The 14,424-nt window shown below is 43.9% G+C and overlaps 1 protein-coding gene across 1 annotated transcript in view; it reads left to right on the top strand.

Moving 5' to 3' along the window:
* The window catches only part of LOC308056858 (neuronal acetylcholine receptor subunit alpha-7-like), a 70,291-nt gene that overhangs the window by 36,545 nt on the left and 19,322 nt on the right, over window positions 1–14,424 (top strand). Inside the window, exons 3-8 of the mRNA XM_080372731.1 lie at window positions 988–1,032; window positions 2,735–2,844; window positions 5,284–5,363; window positions 7,873–8,040; window positions 10,079–10,273; window positions 11,574–11,660. Coding sequence (XP_080228857.1) covers window positions 988–1,032; window positions 2,735–2,844; window positions 5,284–5,363; window positions 7,873–8,040; window positions 10,079–10,273; window positions 11,574–11,660 — 685 coding nt within the window. The remainder of the gene's footprint in view (window positions 1–987; window positions 1,033–2,734; window positions 2,845–5,283; window positions 5,364–7,872; window positions 8,041–10,078; window positions 10,274–11,573; window positions 11,661–14,424) is intronic.

The following is a 14,424-nucleotide window of genomic DNA, read 5'->3' as shown; positions in this document are numbered from 1 at the left end:
GGAGAGGTAAGGGTTGCACACAGGTCATGTTCTGAGAGGGAAGAAACACCTCCCCATGGTGTGGAGACAGCTGGGCATATGGTGAGCCAGCCCCACTGAGTACCCCAGCCTTAGCTCCAGGGGTGTGTGGAGCCTGTGGTGGTGTTTGGAGCTGTGCCAGGCAGGGGTGTGGGTCTGGGTCTCTGCATCACAGTAACTGCAGCCCTGCTTCTCCATCACCACTGTGGCAGCAGCACTGCAGGGTCTGCACCTGCAGGCTAATTGCAGCAAACTGGGCACCCTGTGGCTCCCCAATGCACTTGGGAAACCAGGTGGGTGACAGCCTTTTTGTTTCTGTTTCGAGCCAGAGCTGCTTCCCCCGGGGCCTCTATATGCAGGTGTCTGAACCTACGGACTCCTGCTCTGTGCAGGTGCCCCATGAGCTCCATCTCAGGCAGCATTTGTGTCCTTTTGCCGTGTTCTATCTTGTGCCCATTGCCAGCCCTTCCTTCCCTTTCAGCCTGAACTTGGCTAACACTGACACTCAGAGTAATAGCACTTCCAGCACCACTCCACCATTGTTTTGCAGTGGCAGCAAATACAAAATAAAATCTCTCTGACTGCTGCATGATGTGTGGGACTGAAAATCATCTTGTTTTGACCAGCTAACTAGAAAGAAAAACTTGTGCTTCTGGTAAGCAGTGTGATTGTCCCCAGCAAAATAAGAGCTATATATTACTTTTACTTCTATTGTTGATCAGGTATGATGAATGCAGGAGGTCTGTAGGTTTAAAAGATAGAAAAGAGCCATTATTATCTGGGCCATATAATGCAGTTCAGTGGTTTTGCACTGAGGTCACAATCTACTCCATAAAGTTTGTGTTTATTTAGCCCAAGGTTCTAAGTTTTCTAAAAGGAACAGAAACTCCCACCTGTAATCAAACTGTACTTTGAGTCTCATACTTTTTTTTTTTTCCTCCTCCCTTTGCTTTCCCCTTTTATTCAAAGGATGAGAAGAATCAGGTATTGATCACAAATGCTTGGCTGCAGATGGTGAGTAACCTGTGTCAATAAAGAAAAACCCCCTTTCTAATAGCAAACTATTGAATGTTATTTCTTAGCTGAAAAGCAAGATTAATGTCTTTTTACTTGTCTAAAATATGAAAAAGGCAGGCATTTTAAGTCCCTTGAAATTTCTCTAACATTGAAAATTAAATGCAGGAGACTACATTAGTCCTTTCGCAGACCTGTTGACCTTTGGATGGTGAAACCAACTGCATTGTTAGGTCAGTGGATGTAGGGATATAGTAACAATGGGCCAAAGTTAGGGTCCCACATAGCTGAAGGAGAGATTCTTTAGGGGGCTCAAGGCCCCCTCCAAAGCCAGTGAAGGGGACTTTTTGAGAAGGAGCCAGACACTCAGTAAGACCTGGGCACCCTGCACTCACAGCTTCTGGGAAAATCCCCACCTCTGTCTGAAATGGAGAGCCAGGGGTGCAGGACCATGTAGGGCAGGGCACAAAGATCTGCAGCACTTGACACCAAACAGAAGTGATGCAGTCGTGCTGGACCTTGTGGAAACTGCTTGGGTTGGGTGGTGGGGTAGCCGGGGACCACAAACAGCCCTCTGCTGGCAGTGCCCAGGCACATCATTGCCTTCCCTTGCACTTTCCAAACTTCACCCATAAATGTTCCTCCTCACTTTTCTGCAGCCTTCTCCACCTGAGGAGTGACCTGGGCATGCAGAATAAGCAAAACTGATCTCCACTGAGGGCTTTTGGGGGAGGAGTTTCCCATCAGGTCTGCTGCTGCCTGTGTATGCTGAGAGATATGGTCTTTTCTTAAGGCACATAAACCAATCTCCTTGATGGCTTGTGCTCAGTAAAGATGCAGCTCTGGAGGGAAAAACCTGTGAGACACTTGAACGATTGAACTGATTCTTCTCTGACTTTAAAGTAATCAAGCACTATCTCATATTAATGGGTGCAACTGAACAAGCTGCTTCTTCCTCAGCTACCCGCTACGATTTGCAGCAGAATGAGTTGTTTTTAATTGTAAAAACTAACCCAGACCCACCTATAGGACTACAGGATTGTTAAGTCAGAGCTTCTGGGTGTCATGACCCTTGCGGAAGTGTTCTTCAGTTACTGCACCATGAACTGTTCCCCTTGGAGCACTCCCATAGAGCTTTGCTGTATGCTGTATGCTGTGCCCACACCTTTCTTGAATTAACTGTTTTGTCTTGAGGTTGAGGAGTGGGGATCAGAAACAACCCCTTGGGATATAAAGTTCATTTACCTGCCTCTCATAGCAAGGTGATTATTAAAAGACTCACCCATCCTTGTAACAGATAAAATTATTTCCACCAAAGAGAGATTCTCAGACTATGGTCCTTGTTCCACTGATGATACTCAAGCCATTCAAACCACCTCAGATGAGAACCAGGGTGCCTCGTGGAGGTACCTATTGCCAGCCTTCTTGTCAGCCCACCAGAAAAGGTTTGAGATGCCTGGATTCAGGCCACAAGATGGAGAGGTTAAACACTACATTAAGATACAACTCACAGCATTCGGTTGTCATACTGTGGAATCCCCAGTACATATGCCAACCTTTCTTAAGAATAAAAGCCAAGCGCTAAACTACTATCATACTACTGCTATTGAATGGGCAAAATCCATTCTGTTCCCATAGTATTCCAGACAACTTAGGTGACTTTTACCAGCTCATTTAATCTGATGTATATGTTTGCCAACAGTACTGGGTTGATGTTTACTTGTCTTGGGACCAGTATGAATACCCAGGGGTGCAGAACCTGCGATTTCCAGCTGACCAGATTTGGGTACCAGACATTCTTCTGTATAACAGGTAAGCAAGATGTGCAACAGTCGTTGGGAGCCTAGAACTAAAGCATTAGATACTGGAAATCAGCCACACTTCACTGATATTCTGGGGCTATCGCTGCCATCTGAGGGTTTGGCTCTTACCCTTGAAACAATAACAATGAAGCAAACAAGTGCCAGCTAATAGATTTTTCTAACAGCCAATCTAAGTCTTCCTGGCTGTAGATCTGCAGATGTCTTATTTAACTTCTCCCAATGATGTAGAGGGAAAATAATCCATATCCTCATTACTGTTACCTTTGCTGTCCTGAAGAATTATTACCATGTCTCTGCCATAGTGTTCCTGCCTGAACTAAACAAATAGATTTTCTTCTCACTTTCTTTATCACTCATATTTTAGTGATATTTTAGACACTCTTTTCATCATTTCTCTGCTCTTCTCTCAGGGAAAGCTCTCTAAAATGTTTTCCTCTTCCAGAGCTGAATCCAGGTCTCTAGCCAGCACTTCTGCAATGTTAAATGGAGTGGAAACTCTCTAGACAGATGTTTGCTTAATGCTTTCCAGGAGGATGGTGGTTTGGTTTTACTCTGACTAACATCTTAGTTTTGGACTTATTTTTTGATCTATCACAAACCCTAGATGTTTTACTTCAGCCTTGCGGTCTTCCTAGGTCACTGATCCGTCTTTCTCTGACAGTTTTAAGGGTAATACTTTCTAATCAACCAAACTGAATTTCATTCTGTTGGTTTCCCCAGATCACCAAGATCCATTTTCCATTCCAAGACCTCACTACAAGATATCAAAAGGAGGCTTGGAGTGACCTGGATTGTCTAAGTGTTCTTTGCCTCAGCGTCAGTCTTCACAGTCTCTTTATTCCTTTTTCAGTCTCTAGAAAGCAGGCTTATAGCCTGGTCCATATTACTGTAGTTTGTTCATACGAACATGACGTGACAAAGGGTTTCTGATTTTCAGATGTATTACCTGCCTCCTATTATTCGGTCAGTAAGAAAATTAGACTGATTTGATGTAGTTGGCCCTTGACAAATCTGTGCCAGCTGTTCTTACCTCATTATCTTTGAAGTTAGGCTGATATGTCTATAATTTCACCTTTAAAAGAAAAAAAATCAGCATTCTCTTTGATCTTCCCCAATTCACTGAGCTCTTCCTGTTCTCCATGAGTGCTCTCAGATAATTGTTAATGCTTCAGAGGGTATTTCGGCCAGTTCCTTCAGTTCTCAAGAGTAAATTTCATCAGCCCTGCCAAGTGAAATCTGCCTTATCCACACTTCTTTAACCTGTTCCTCTCCTATTCTGTCCTGGGCTCCTGCCACTGTGGGAGAAATGGTTGTAGTGAGTTAATTGTTTGTGAAGAGTGAAGCACAGACAGTGTAGGATACTACAGCTCTCTGTACAGTGTTGTTTCTTTTCCTTCCACAGCAAGTAATGGATCTATCTGGTTCTTTGTCTTTTCCTTGTTTCCTCGCATTTATAAAAAAACTTTCTTGCTGCCTTTTATGTCTTCTGAGTTACTAGTCATTCTACATTTCTCCTTTTCAATTTTATCCCCTTTGTTTTGTGCTGAGGACAATACTGAGGACAGAAGACACAGACATGAATAAAGAACAGGTCCCAGGAGGAACAGACAGTCTGAATTTTCCACATCCGGTTGTGAAGCAGGGTGTCTAAGATGGTGTAGTCATGCAACATAGACCTGCACATATCCATACCAGGCAAAGCTCTACAGCATCTGCCAGGGGAACCCTCCATAGTTAATCTTTTCCCAAGACACCCTCTGGAGAAAGCTTCTGGGCCTGCTCCCTTGAAGAATTCTTGTTCTTACCTGCTTGTAACTCCCTTATTTTTCTCAGAATTGCTGAAATCCTAAAGAAATTATCTTTTTTTTTATCCTTTTCACCTAGTTTCTGCTCTTAGAGTTTCAATGAGTGCCCTTCTACAAGCCCCAAAATCTAAAACAGCTTCTCCTCAGTGCCTGCCTCCATTGCTTGAAGCAAACCTTTGGCCTCTCTACATCCTATGAGACTGCAGAACTGTTGCCTCAGGCCACCATTACTCTTACAACAGAGATTTGGGTAACAGATAACTTGATTTATACTGTGAGCTGCCTGATTCTGACAGCAGCCCCAGACTTTCTGGTCTTTGGGTACAGCTACTGTGACACTTGTTCTTTTCACTTCTGTCTTTACTCTGAGAGACCCAACAGCTCTGCCTCTCACTTCTTTGAGGACATTGCAGCATGCAACCGGCATGCCTGGGTGCAGGCCAACAGTGTCTATTGGAAGCTGAGATACCAGTCAAGGGTGGACTCTTCACCCAGGTGTAGGACCTTAACTCAGACGTTCTGTGCATTAAATTTAGACATAATTATTTTTATGTTGACAGTTACTACATCTTAACTCAAACATCAGCTTACTTTTTCTTTGTTTTGTTTATACTGTGTTATAGTGCGGATGAAAGATTTGATGCGACATTTCACACAAATGTGCTGGTGAATTACTCCGGATCCTGCCAATATATTCCTCCAGGTAGGGCACAGAGAACATATGTTTGCTTTAAGTCAAATAAGTCAAGCAGTTTTCCTTCATGAATGAAACCAAGGTGTTTAGAAGCAGTCTGTGGAAATTTTGCAAGCTGTGTAATTATGGTACAGAACCACTGAAATAATTTAGGTCCAGTCGTGTATTTCCACTTCCACTTCACAAACTAATACATTACTCTCCTGAGCAGTTTGCTCAGAATATTCAGAGGCCCAGCTGAGGTGTTGTCTAAAGCAAAGTGTCGTGTGCCCTCACATCATGTTTCATCTGCAATCCAATTAGCTCTTTCCTGAGGGTGGAGAGCTGTGTGGCTACAGCTGAGAAACCCTGAAACCCTGAGATCAGCATTCCCTCTGCAGTGAACCCTCCTTGCCAGGCTGAAGCCAGGTGGAAAGACAGAGACCAGTCTCAGACAGCCAGACCCAAGCCTCAGACAGTTCTCCATCTGTATGGCTGATTGTGTCTGTAGGGCCCAGCAGCCAGGACCTACCAGCAAATACACTGGCTATCCCCACAGTCACTCACTGTGGTGGACAAGAAATGCCCAAACTTTGTGTCATAGCTGCTGGCAGATTGACCCCAAGCAATTTCACAGGACCCACCAGGGAACAAATGGATCTTCCCTGGTGGCTGGTCCTCTGTTGAGACCCCTTAAAGCATCCCTGTGGTTTCACTGGGACAGAGCCATGGGTAGGTTGGTCTCCAGGGAGCAACATGGGACAGGAATAAAAATGGCATGTACCAGAGTAGAGCCTTCTCCATCCCTCCAGGTAGGGAGGAGATGCAGAGGGTGCCTATATGGACAGATCTGGTGTCACACCCATCTCTTGGTGAGCTATGAACTCCATGGTGAAGAACTGGTTACTTAAGAACCCAAGGAAAGAAGAAAGAGAGAAGAAGTAATAAGGGAAACCTGCTGTGTAAAGCACAGGAAGTCCTTTGTTACAGGGATATAACTGCTGCCAGACAACTTTTCAAAATTTTAGAAGGAAATGTTGATTATCAGACTACTGACTGGCAACAAAGGCTCGCAGAAGCAGCTAGATTAGTCAAGACACTGGAAAACATGAAAGAGTGGAAAAGGTGGTATTTCCAAAGCTTCATTAAAGTTTTATTTCCCATGACTCTGAGAGCAGGCTGTACTCAGTGCTGCTCTCCATTAGAAAAAAAAAAGATAGGTGGAGGCAGAGAGAAAAAGGACAAGCAGGGGACAGCTGTCTGCTGTTAAAGAAAACAGCAGAGCCAAGATTTAGGAGAAACTACGAGAAAAGCCTCCACATAGCCCATCCAGAAATGGCCATGACAGTGGGAATCAGACCTGCCAGAACATAATGGGACAACAAAGGGAACCCAGATGCCCCAGAGCAGCAGTTTGTGCAGGGGCATGGTCCTGCACCCATGGTTATGTGACAGTGCCCTTAGCCTTCGTAGTGGCTGGGAAAGGCAGTAATCAAGGATCTCCGTCTGGGGGATTCTATCTTCAAAAGGCATGGCTCAAGAACTTACTGGAAAACGTTAAACTCTTCTCAGTTAGGTGACTCAGAGCTGGGTTTCACATTAGCACACAGAAACTGTTACTGCAAACTGGTAGGCTAAGTGCACCACTGGAGATAATTTTCCAGTAAAGCAGAAGCTGTCCTGCTTCACATGGTGCCTCTGAACCGGCCAGCATGCAGTGAGCTGGCGAGGTAAGGTGAAGGCTGCAAAGCTGCAGACCCACAGGGGTGAGGGTTTGCAGGGATGACCTCTGTTCTTTGCCACCAGCTGCAGGTGACACAGCCTGTGCAGATCATCTTCCCTCCTCTCCAAGCCCTCCACGCTGCTGGACAGCTGGGGAAGAAAGTTTGGAGCATCCATTAATGTTGGTGGTTTTTTTTTTCTTCTCTCAGCAGAATAACAAAAAAATAATTAGTTTGCAACAACATACAAATGTTATGTGCCTAAAATGCTTAAAATGTCACATGAAATAATGATGGTGGACTAGACACATCCAGAGTAAAAATTCAAGGCCCCAGTTAACATGCAGAAGATAAAGGCAAGCACAGAGCGAGGTTTAGCATAACAACGTATTTTCAAAGGACGGCGGGTCTAATGCAGGGCCTGACAAGGAACTCCTTTCAGAGTGTGTCACAGTACTTCCAGCCACAGAGCATAGATATCTAAGTACTCTACGCTCCTGTCAGGCTCTGCAGCGCTGCATGTGATCTGCTAGGGCCAACCTAGGAGATGGGTTGGGCTGCTCCAGGATGGCCAGAGTGTCCTGGGAAACCTATCTCAAGGATGCAGTTAAAGAGAGAGGAATCTTCACTGGTGTCCCAGAAAGGGAGGTTACTCCACTCATAGCAGCATCTTCCACCTGCACTACTGACTTGTTTACACCATGACCACACCACACAGACTTTTGGAGAAGAAAGTTGGTTGCGATCAATTGGACAAATAAAGATAGAGATGAATTGCACTTTGCCCATGCTTGGTTCTCACTGATTTCTATCCACAGGCATTTTGAAGAGCACATGTTACATTGATGTCCGCTGGTTCCCCTTTGATGTGCAGAAGTGTGATTTGAAGTTTGGCTCCTGGACTCACAGTGGCTGGTTGATTGACCTGCAGATGCTCGAGGCTGATATTTCCAACTACATCTCAAATGGAGAATGGGATTTAGTGGGTAAATTGGCTGGCCTAAAAATTTTCACTACTCTAGTTTTCAAAGGCAAATCCCAAATATATAGAAATGATCAATCCTACTGGAACACAAAATACAGACATTTCCGATGTAAGGGGCAGAAAAAAGAATAAGAAAAGAAAGAAAAAAATTACACCTCAGAGACAATCTTTCAGCTGCATTCATTGAACTGTGTCTGAAAACACTGTGTTCTGAAGCAATTGCCTGCAATTGGGTACATAAATGAAATCTACTAGTCCTGATGCATCTGAGCGGTTTGTCAGTGCTAAACTTGGATGTGTCTCATGTAGGTGCATGGAACACCACTGTCACATCTCCTCTAACATGTCAGCCAACAATTGGTGTAAAACCCACTATTTCAGTAAAAGTGGAATGAGCTTTTACAGAGATTATTATCTCTCAACCCAGCAAACCATCTAAGTGTCTACCAGTTCATAATAACTGCAATTCAGTATGTTTCTATTCCCTTCTGTGCTTTGGAAAATGTATTTTTTAAAAAGGAATCTATGCTCAGAACCAGTTATCTGGAGTGGGCTTGTAGTGAGTTATTTTGAGCTTATGTAGCTGTAGCAGAAGCAATGCTATGAAACTTGATAGACCATCCTAAGGAGAGCTTGCAAAAGGAACATTTCATCTTCTAGTCTGGATATGCAGACAAGGAAATAACTCTCACTGACCAAGTGCATGCAGTGGTTTTATCATTCAGGGCATCTGAGAAAGAGTATAATAATAAACATAGTCAGTATTCAGTTCCATGAGAAGCTGAAGGACTCTATAGGGAAGTCCTCCTAAAGTCTGTCCATTTCAGAGCACTCTTGACTTTCCAGTGGTCCTTTATAGTAGTTTTTGCTGCCCAGTAACTTTGTATATCTGATTAAGAGCCTGGCCTGTGGTTTAACTGCCTTCAGCCCTGGCCAGAGGTGGGCAAAACAGGCCTTTATGTAGCTCATACAGCAGAGACCTGAAGTAACACCTCAGAAAAGTCACGGCCATATCCTTTATGGAGATTTTGAAGGCTCTTGTCAAAACATACACATTATCACATTTCTGTCATGTGCACAGAAAGAAATAAAGAGGTGAGCAATGGTGGCATGAAAAATACAAGGTGTTGAGTTCTTCTAGTTCCCCTGACATTTCCTGTGCTGCTGCAGTGCCTGCCACACAGCATCTCACGCAGTCTAGTGCAGCTGGGTCACCATGGGCAACCCTGCAGTACAGCTATATTGGGCAACTACGTCTCTTAACCTTCAGATATGACAAGCTTTAAGCTTAACTTGACATCCCTTTTGAAAATTAAGCCATATCCTGTTTGTTTTTCCTGACAAAACAAAGCAAATGTGTATAAGAGAATGACAGAAAGATAAGAACAGGTGGCACTTTCACACATAAAATCTGCTGTGTGGGCTAGTAAACATGACATCTGTTTGTCACCATTCCCTGGATGCAGGAAGGCAGAATACATGTTTTACTGAGTTAATCTTTGGCCACTGCCTGCAAATCTTTTCTTGTTGATGTTAGGATGCTCAGAACTGTTTTGATCTGGCCCAGATGAGCTTTTGTGGCTAAGCCAGGTTCTAATCACTCAGAAGGCATGAAAATAACCCCTAGAAAACACAGAAGATGGACTGGGAACAGCAGGCATCTTGCACTGCTGCCTCAGACCTCGCTGAAGACACTAGCACAGGAAGAGTTACCTTGCCTCTTTTAACCCTGTAGTGATGTATTTCAGGTTTCAGATGACACTGAACTGAGGCACATTGTCCTTTGTCCCCTTTAATCTATTAATCCACATGAGCATCATAGGTCACAAGTGCTAGAAAATGGCTTTTGCCTGGTAACTGATTTGGGGGTGTCTTTTCTCCTCTATCAATTGCCACAGGACACCTCAAAGCACTCTTCAAGGCACAGTATGTGGTGGAGACACCACACTGGCTCATAAACCATCAGTTCTTGGCCTATTCCAAGGGGGTACCTGGGAGTCCTGCACTTCTTCCCACTGCTCTGATCTCCTTCTCTGTAGGTGTCCCAGGAAAGAGAAATGAGATGTACTATGAATGCTGTAAAGAACCATACCCAGATGTGACATACACCATCACAATGCGCCGACGCACCCTCTATTATGGCTTGAACCTACTCATTCCCTGCGTTCTCATTTCTGGCTTGGCACTGCTTGTTTTCCTTTTGCCAGCTGATTCAGGGGAGAAGATTTCTTTAGGTAAGTGCTTAAAGAACTCATTTATTTTGAAAGCATTTCCTATAAAATGGAAAATAATCATCTTATAGTGCTTGATGAATAAGTACTTCCCTGGAGGAGCAATAGAAGACTTACTTGGTTGCAGAGACCAGAGTAACAGCTTTCTGTAAGGCATTCACACATCCTGTGCTAAACACGTCTAAAATCTTTTGGATTTTACCTGGGATGAGGCAGAACTTGTCACTGGCACAGGCGGCAGTGATAGTACTCTGTCACCCGTGTTCTGTTTTTCTAGTATGTCTTGATGATGTTCACAGCTGATTAACTCTGCTTTTTAGATAGGACATACTAAGACACAGAGAGTGAAAGGCTTGAGCACTATCAGCTGGACACTGGATTTGCACCTTCCAAATTCAGCTTCCAAACTACCAAACCATGAATCCCCCATGAACACAAAACAGTGACAGCCAAGGAAAGGCTAAATGAGAGTTACTGTTGTGGTGTCGATAAAGACAGCAGGGGTGCTTCCAAGAGAAGACAGGAGAGAACTGGAAGTACACAAGACTGTCCCAAGTGAGACTATAAGGGTGTGCACAATTTGCACAATTCCAATGACAATAGAGACCTTTAAGTCACATGGAGTGCCCTCAGTGTTAGCAAAACCATCGAGGATCTAAGGAGTCTGTCTTACAAGAAGTAAAACACAGGCTATGAGGGATACAATTGCTGTCTATGAAAGACAGGATGGAGACAAGGAAAGCAGTTATTTGAGCCGAAGTACAATGTTGACACAAAAGTAGAAGGTAATGCTCCTGCATTGACCGTGGTGATTCCTCAGCACCAGGGCAGTTAGGTTTGGTAACAGTCTTTCCAGATAGGACAAAGAGCTTCTTCTAAAACAGGCTGCAGGTCTGTAGAGGGTGTTACATAATATGCAATAGCCAAAAACTATACTTATGTGTCTGCAAGTCTGTCCTAGCCCTTAAGAACCATCTGGTCTTTGTTTGTGCTATGCTTTGGAAAAGGAATATAGTTCACCAGCTCTTCAAGCTTCATTTAACTCAGCAGGAATGATCTCTCCATTACTTTAAGAGGAGCAAGAGTCTGGGTGTAGTGGAGAAAAGTGAAAAGGCACCAGATAAAGTTGCATCCAAAAATGCTTTCGCTTCATGGAAGTTCTCATCTGCACTGGCAGACATGAAGTTATAGGTTTGGCTCAGCTGTAGACTAGGACAAGGTTATGTTGAACAGCAAAGAAATCAGAGAGGCAGCTGCAGAGTTCATGTTCCTCATCCTTGTCCTCAATGTTCACTCCCTGCAGGTATCACTGTCCTGCTTTCCCTGACAGTATTCATGCTGCTTGTGGCAGAGATCATGCCTGCAACCTCCGACTCAGTCCCACTAATAGGTAAGTTGATTTTCTCTGCTCTGTGCACAACGTATGATGTTCACAGCTGATTAACTCTGCTTTTCAGATAGGACGTACTAAGACACAGAGAGTGAAAGGCTTGAGCACTATCAGCTGGACACTGGATTTGCACCTTCCAAATTCAGCTTCCAAACTACCAAACCATGAATCCCCCATGAACACAAAGCGGTGACAGCCAAGGAAAGGCTAAATGAGAGTTACTGTTGTGGTGTCGATAAAGACAGCTGGTTGATTTTCTCTTCTCTATGCACAATGTATGAGGCTTCTCAAGAATTGTTCAAAGCTTATTTAAGGACTAACTCTCTTTGTTACTGTAGTTTCGCATTTCAGTGATGGCAGCAGTAAACCTCTGTCTGGAGTTTACTGTTTGCATATATGAAAAGAGCATACATGAGGGCTGGAAACTGGATAAGCTGGTAACTGCCATGATTGAGGGGACATGGAACAAACACAACATGGAGGTTTGAGTAGGCAAAGCACAAAGCCAACACCATCAGTGCACAGGCATGAGAGGCATACTGGAATAGTACTCAGCGCTGGCTCTGTATTCATTGAGTCTGTCCATAAAGCCCCTTCAACAGCACTTTGGGTGAAACTGCGCACAGAAAGCTTTTAAAGATCTCAGTGCTGCTGTCTGGAGAAAATTCATCTTCTTCTGCACCACTCACCCTCCCTGCTGTTATGCATCTCTTCCCCACTTGCCCCCTTTTCCTCCTCTTCTCTCTACCTGAACAGCAACTCAGGATACTACAGTCATAATTCAAACATATCACTAGAGCATTTTAACATGTGCTATGAGACAGATTATCATCTTGGGAACGTGGGCCAGACAAGCATTGTTACATCCTCTGTTTTCATAGGACCATCCATGTACCTTGATCATATGAGGCCTCAGTTTCTCAGCTGTGGACTAGAGAAATCTTTATTCCCTGACCTCACAGCAGGCTAGAGAAAACAAACCTGTTCTGGTTTACAAAATAAAGAGCTATGAACACCACAAGAAACCTCAGAACCTGTTTAATTATAATCTCCTGAGCTAAGGTCTATCTTTGAATACAAATCATGACTGAAGTACTCATAACAGACAGTAGAAACAAACACAATTTTCAACAATATATCTAGGTGCTGATGGAAGGTGTACCTCACCATTATGTATATAATTAAAACCTTGAACAAGTTGTATCATGAATAGGAAAAAAGAGCATTTACTCAGACAACCTCATTATCTCACTTCAAGGATTAAAACCTCAGACCTAACTCTGGGGTGACTATGCAGCAGTAAGGGCAACAACACCCATAGGCAAGAGTTTCTGAAAACCTCCAAATAACTTGGACATCTTGAAAGTCAACAGGACTCTTGCCTCTAAGTCATACAATTTCTACTTACTATAGCACAGCATAGTGAACATCACATATCAGAAGGTGAGGGGCAGTGGTGCTGGGGAACGCTGTTGCATTAGATCCTTCTTCTCCAGTTGAATATTGGCTCAACTATTAGGACCTCACAGATCTTTTCACTCTTTTTGGACCACAGACTCATGGAGGTGATAAAGGAGTCTTTTCTCACAAGTATGCCTCATTGACAGCATGTATTGTTGCAAGTTTTTTCCAAATGCCCAAATAATTAGAGCGTACCAAATGTATTAGAAATGCACCTCCCAAAGTTGTCATGTAGGTCAAACACAGTCTGTTTCTTTCATCTGTTCATTAGACAAATTTTATATTGTGAAACTGTAAAAGAATAATCCTTGCACATGGATGCTTTGTAACACCCTAGAGACTGGCTTCAGGTATCCAGATGAGGGATGTCTAAAACAGTCCTGTGGCTACTGTCATCTGACACTTCCCTGTTACAGCCCAAAACCAAACTGAACCGTGACAAACTGGGGTGCACTCAGGCTGCATGCTCTGAAACTCAACCATCCCCATGCAATGGAATCTCTTTTTTCACAGGATCACAAGACAGTCCAGGTTGGAAAACACCTCAGGAAAACTGCATCAAAAGCCTTGCCAAAGTTGGCATAAATGACATCTGCTGCTCTCCCTCTGTCTGCAAATAGTACTGTTTCATTATAGAAGGCAGTCATGTTGGTCAGACGTGATTTATCCCTGATAAATGTGGGCTGGCTGTTCCCAGTGCCCACCTTCTCCCTCATGTGTTCAGAAATGTTCCCCAAAGGCTTACTCCCTGATTTATGCAGGGACCAAAGTCAGAATGACAGGGCTGTAGTTCTTCAAACTGTCCTTTTGGACTTTCTTGAAGATGGGCACAATAACTGTCTTTCTCCAGTTGTACGGGTTCTTACCCCATCCCCACGGCTTTGCATGATTTCCTTGGAGCTCTTGGGGTCACCTGGCTGTCCCAAGGACTTGGTCAGGTTCAGATCTCACAGTCAATCCCTGACTCCACCCTCTTCCACTGCTCATTGTTTTCCTCCTCCTTGAATCATGTAAGCACAGACACATATGATGGCAAAAACTGAGGCAAAGAACACACTGTCTTGGCCTTATCTCTGTCCACTGTCACTAGTTCATCCTCCCCATTCAGCAGCAAAACCATCTTTTCCTTTTTCAGCTTTTTACTGTTCGTGTAAGTAGTAAAAACTCTTCCAGTTGCCCTTGTCTCCTTTGGCAGTCTCAAGAGCTTCAACATTCCCAACACCAACCCTAATGCCCAGGCAATGCTTCTGAATTTTCCTTTTGTGACCTGACCCTGCTTCCCACATCTCCCCATCTTTTGCAT

The sequence above is a fragment of the Falco punctatus genome (assembly GCF_963210335.1).
Source record: "Falco punctatus genome assembly, chromosome: Z".
In the NCBI taxonomy this organism is placed as follows: Eukaryota; Metazoa; Chordata; class Aves; order Falconiformes; family Falconidae; genus Falco; species Falco punctatus.
The sequence above is the reverse complement of the archived record's forward strand: the minus strand, read 5'-3'. Positions and strand labels throughout refer to the sequence as shown.